Genomic DNA, 5,536 nt, shown 5'->3' with positions numbered 1-5,536 from the left:
TCCCTCCAAACTAGGGCCTGCCCCTCCTGCGCCCGCTGCCAGAGGAGCAGGGCGGAGCGGGACTTGAGGTGGGCTCCATCCCCGAGCCCTAGGTGAACGGACAAGCTCCGACATGTCCCCGTGGGTGTCCCAGTTTACTCCAAGCCCGGGAGCGAGTGGGGGCGGCCCCTCGCGGCCCCTCCCCCACCCCGCCCCTCCGCCGCAGGCCGCAATCCCGGTCCCCGGTTTACAGTCTCCAAATCAAAGCTCAGCCTTTCCCGGTACCTTCCCCGCGGAATGACTGCCCCCGCCCCACCCCAAGCTGATGAGGCACAGGCTGGGTTCCCCGAGGAAATCCGGCCTCGGCCCAGACCGCAGGGTCTTGGACCCCCCACAGCGGGAGCCTAAAATCCTAGGGTACGACACCGAGTTCCAAAGAGGAGCAGCTCTCTTCGCCCACTGCCTAATCCCCTCTCCGCCCGTCCAGCTCTCTGGGGTGTAGGGGCGCGCTCAGTCAGGAGAGAGGGCGTTCCGGACCCCAAGCCGGCTAGCCGGCCCCGGAATCCCCACTCTCCGTCGGCTTCCCAGAGCTCCAAATCTTGCCGCTCCTCGTAATCCCCCTCCCCAGGGCAGCGCGCCAAACCCGCGCATGCGCACTGACGGGATTGCCGCGTAGCTCTCCCCCCCCATTTTCTTTCCCCGCCCCTTCCCTCCCTCCCTCTTCTCCACGTCCCCTCCCTCTCCCCCTTGGCCCCCCCGCTGCACCTCAGTCCGTGGAACAGCGGTTCGAGCTCCCGGCCTGTGCACTGAGGAGGCAGAAAAGAGGGGAGCCCCCACAGCTCCTTCAGGCCCGTTCCAAACGCTCCCCAACCCGGTCCACGCCCCCCACCCCACCCCCGCCTCCTCCCAATTGTGCATTTTTGCAGCCGGAGGCGGCTCCGAGATGGGGCTGTGAGCTTCGCCCGGGGAGGGGGAGAGAGGAGCGAGGAGAAAAGCAGTGGGCGAAGGGTTTGGATTTGGGGGCACTGGGCGCACCCCCATCAGTAGGCCGTCTCTAAGGGGCTCCGAACTCTGCCTCTTCACCCACACCCCTGGTGCGCTTGACCGAAGGAAAGGATAAGAATAGAGGAGGAGGAGGGGGAAAGGAAGAAAGAGGGGGACCCCCCAAATGGGGGGGCGAAGGCGAAAAGTAGCAGGACCGGAGGGGAGGGGGCTGCTGCTTGCATCAGCCCACACCATGCTGACCCCGCCGTGGCTGCTGCTGCTGCCCCTGCTCTCAGCTCTGGTCGCGGCGGCTATCGATGGTGAGTGAGATTCCGCGGCCCCCTTGGACCCCTGGGGACACCCCCTCCCCAGCCCCCACTCCTGCGTACAGATCGGGAAGGGAGACGCGGGAGGGGGTGCCTTTTGTTATTCCAGTCCAGCTGACACAGCAGCGGCCTGACTGGGGTGGTGATGGGGGTCCGATTTGGGGGATGGGGGCCCTGGGCAAATGATGCTTCCGGGACCCCCCAGCCCAGACAAAGGCCAGAGGCCTGGGTAGAGAGAAGAGGGCACCCCCTTTCTGATCCTAAGATTGAGAGGCCTTCTGTTTCTCTCTCTGGTCGGGGAGGGCCTCCACCTCCCCTTAATTCAACCCCCCCCCCCCCCGCATCCGAATTGTGAAGGAATCCGAATTTGCAATACATGGCAGCAAAAGGGGGCGGGGGACCTTCTGCAGTGGCCTCTGAAGCTCACGGGGGAGCCCGGCCAGGGGTGTCCCACTGGGCAGAGGGCAAGCAGGCCCGGGAAAGCTGCGGGTGGGGAGAGGGAGCGCCACGGGGAAGGCCCCCTGCTTGCGTGTGGAATCTGGGCCCCAGAGCCCAGGCATGGAGGCCTGGGTCCAGGATCCAGCGGGCTACCCGCCTGGGTTCTGGAGTCGCACTTCCCCCTCTCAGGGCCTCTGTCAGTAGCCTGGGTAGGGCTGTGTTGGGGGGCGGAGTAGGGGGGCAGGCGATGCCATGTGACTGAATTTTCCTTCATAATTCCTGGGAGCTTTGAGCTGGAAAAAAAAAAAAACCCGTCAGATGTCATCATTGGGGAAGGGGACTGGAGAATGGCCTGGAATGCTGGGGGGGAGGGGGTGTTGGAAGGCTGCTTTCTCCCTGAGTTCTGCTTGATCACAGTTTGCACTGGAAGGAGAGTTGGAGGTTGGGTGGGGTTTATGGCTATGCCCCCACCCCCTAATTCCCTGTCCTTTGGTAAATGTGTTTATTTACTTCTCTGCCTTCCATACACACATACTTTGTATAGTGCAGTTAGGCTTAAGCTAGAACTGTGTTCCTTGGCGGAAATGGAGTGACCCCTCCCCTTTTTCTGTCAGCTATACTTATGAGTCACTGGTTCAAGTCTTGCCCAAGCTTTGAGCTGGGGTCATGGGGTTGGGCTGGGCCCCTGAATTGAGAAAGGGTGGAATCACATCTCTTCCTGGCATCTTAGCCCCCTCATCCAGGGACAAAACTGGGCCCAATATCTACATGTAACCAGAAACAGCTCTTCTTTCCCCCACTCACCCCCTCCTCTATCTTTTAAATTTTGCCAGGTTGGGATTGGGAAAGTTTTTCTCTGAAACCAGATTATCTCTCCCTCTCCTCCCCTCCCCCCAATTTTCTTCAGTTCCTGGGGCCAGGAAGCAGCTGTGCCCAGAAAGAAGGGTATATTCAGTGGCCCTCAATTATGCCATCTTGGGGACTGTCTGTCTGCCTCCCCCACCACTCCATCTACCTCAATTATGTGCCCAAGAGGAGGGAAAAGGCTGTTCCCTGAATACCCTCCAGACCAGTGCTCACAGCCAGCCCCTGCCCACGACTCCCTCAGTCATGCCTGTTCTTTCTTCTTGTTCCCAACCCTGTCGGGTGGTGGAAGAACAAACTGAGGCAGAGGGATTTGGGTGCAGCAGCTTCTGGGAAGGGGTAGAGAAACCTCTTTTTTTTTTTTTTAAAGAAAAAGAGACAGACACATCAGGAGTCCTGTGAAGGAGGGTGGATGCAGTTAGACAGAAGCAAGGGGGTCTCAGTGGGAAGCAGAAAAGGTCCCTGGCCCAGCCAGAAATGACCCCAGGTAGCTTCACTCCCAGGGCTCTAAGCCTAAAACCAAACCCGTTGCCATAGAGTCGATTCCAACTCATAGCGACCAGGACTCTAAAGAGGGTATATTTGTCACACCAAGTTGGTTCGTAGAGGTTGGAAGAGGGAGACGGGACATGTTCTCCTTAACTGTCTCCCTACCCTTCCTTAAAGTCTCTGCCCAGTCCGGCTCTGTATTCCCTGCTTAGACTGAACTCTATCCAAAGTCCTAGGGAGAGGACTCCTTCCCAAACACCCACTAGTAGCCTCACCTTGGGAATAGAAGTATGAAAAATCTGTTCCACCTCACTCTAGGGGATGGGAAAAGAGAACTGCATAGAACCATACCACAGTCCAACTCTGCCTGGGAGTAGCCTAGAGGATCCCCTTATCCCTGCTCCTGCCGTCATGCCCCAGGCCCACAGAGACTGAACTTTCTCCTTTGCTTTCTAGAGAAGAAAACCTTTTGACCCCAGGTTACCTGACCTAGTGTCTAACCTTCCTTCCCCCCTCTGTCATAGGTCCGGCTCCTTTCCCCTCCTGGGAGCAGTCCTGGGGGTCTTCCCCACCTTCCTTCTGTGCCTTTTCTCCTGTGCCTGAACCTGCCCCTGGAGCCCCCTTCTCTTTGGGAAGCAATGTCAGTCCACGCTAGTAGACAAAATTGAGTGCAGTTGCTACTGAGGAAGATGGAGAAAGAGATGGGATGGGGACTGGGAAGAGGGATTATTGAGGCCCAGGCTGAGATTCAGCAACAGACAGATAGGGAAGAAGGCTGGCTTCACCCTCTCTTCCTACCTCTCTCTACAACCCTCCTGAAGCGGGTATATTACCAGTTACCAGGCAAGGTGTACAGGTGAAGTGAGTTAGGAGGCTAGGGTGTTAGCTCCCTGGTTCCCTGAGAGATGTCCCAAGCCTCTTTCTCCCATGGCCAGACCCAAATTCTTGAACATGCCCCTTCACCCTCATCTTCCAAAGCAGGGATGTATAGGTCGTTAATTTTGGGATTGAAGGGATATTTTGATGTTTGAGGCAGCTTCACAAGATTTCCTTTTCTTCCAATCCTGCTCCCCCTCTCTCCATTTTCTCCATTTTTTTTTTGGCCCTCAATCACTCCCCCATCACTGGGTCTGCTAAGGATGTTAGCCAGGACCCTGGCTAGAGTCAAATCCTTTCCAAATCCCCCCACTCTTCAAAACTCCTTCCTTACCTGGGGGAAGCCTTTCCTTCAAGTCTAACTCTCTTTCCTCATTGTGCAGTCTCAGCCTTTGCACTTCAGAGTCCTCAGGCCTAGGGTTTATTCTCCCTCAGTGTTATCTTCTCAGGGTCCCTTCACACCCTCGAACTCTCCAGCTCTGGATGGGGGGCTTACTACCCTTGGGTGCAGTTGAGTGGGGCTGTGCAAAGATCCCTGACAGGATATGAGCGTCCAGGGAACTTGCTCCCCCATCATGTTCTGTCCCAGATTTTAGCTCAGTTAGCAGGATCCTGCATTGTTTGGAGAAGGAAGCAGTTGGCTCTGGAGTGCTTCCGAGCGGTGGCCCCAGGCCCCCGGGTAAAGCCACCCTGGGAATGATGGAGGGGGTAGTCATCTTCCTTGCTCCTGCAGAGAGATGAGAGTCTCTCCTAGGCTGAGGGGCTCCAGCCCTCCTCTCTCCCTCCCTCTGATTCTATGGTCCCTATTCTGAGTCTCCCCTGGGTCAGACACTGCTAGGGCAGGGGCTTTGTCTTCTCAGCCTGGGGTATATGCTAGGTACATGAGTCTCAGGGGGTTGTCACTCTCTGGGTTCATCCCAGGACAACGATGTTATCATCTTGGCAACCTCTGGGCTGAGACCCCTTCTTGGCTTTTTTTGCCTCTCTCTGTCTGGCTGTCATTGGCTATGTTGTCTCTGCCTCTCAGAACCTCTCTGTCTCACCCTCTTGGCTCATCTCTCTTATTGCTCATCCTACGTGCCCAGACTCCCTTGGTCTCTGTCACTTGCCTTATTCATCTAAACTGCCTCCGTCCAGGCCTCCTGGTATCCCAAAAGCTACCAGGGAGCTGGGGTGTTACCTGGACTTTCCCACTTGCTCCATACCTCCTTCCTCACCATTTTGGACTCAGTTTTCCTCTCCCAGGCCAAACTCAGAGCATCAAGTTTAGCAGTGAAAGTTCCCTCTCCGCTTTCCTCCCAAGTTCCTCCTTTTTTTCCCCTGTGCTGATTCTGGAAATGGGTTTAGGAGAGAATGTTTCTGGAAGGGAACTTGGTACCCTTTGTGGGCTAAGTTAGATGGGGGAGGGGAGGTATTTCAGAAAGAAGGAAGGAGATTAGACTTCTGGAGGAACTTCCTTATGACAAGGAGCCTGAGAAGTAGATGGAGAAAGATGTGGGGAATGAGTCAAGAGCTTAGAGCTTTCACCTCTGGCGAGCATAGGCTGTGTGTGTGTGTGTGTGTGTGTGTGTGTGTGTGTG

At 56.5% G+C, this 5,536-nt stretch overlaps 1 protein-coding gene across 1 annotated transcript in view; it reads left to right on the top strand.

Annotated features, from left to right (window-relative positions):
- Positions 1 to 754: 754 nt before the first annotated feature.
- LRP1 (LDL receptor related protein 1) overlaps positions 755 to 5,536 on the top strand; it is an 83,883-nt gene continuing 79,101 nt past the window's right edge. Inside the window, exon 1 of the mRNA XM_004379896.2 lies at positions 755 to 1,283. Coding sequence (XP_004379953.1) covers positions 1,148 to 1,283 — 136 coding nt within the window. The 5' untranslated portion in view covers positions 755 to 1,147. The remainder of the gene's footprint in view (positions 1,284 to 5,536) is intronic.

This window comes from Trichechus manatus, unplaced genomic scaffold (assembly GCF_000243295.1).
Source record: "Trichechus manatus latirostris isolate Lorelei unplaced genomic scaffold, TriManLat1.0 scaffold00069, whole genome shotgun sequence".
NCBI lineage: Eukaryota > Metazoa > Chordata > Mammalia > Sirenia > Trichechidae > Trichechus > Trichechus manatus.
This window is presented reverse-complemented; position numbering and strand designations above follow the sequence as displayed.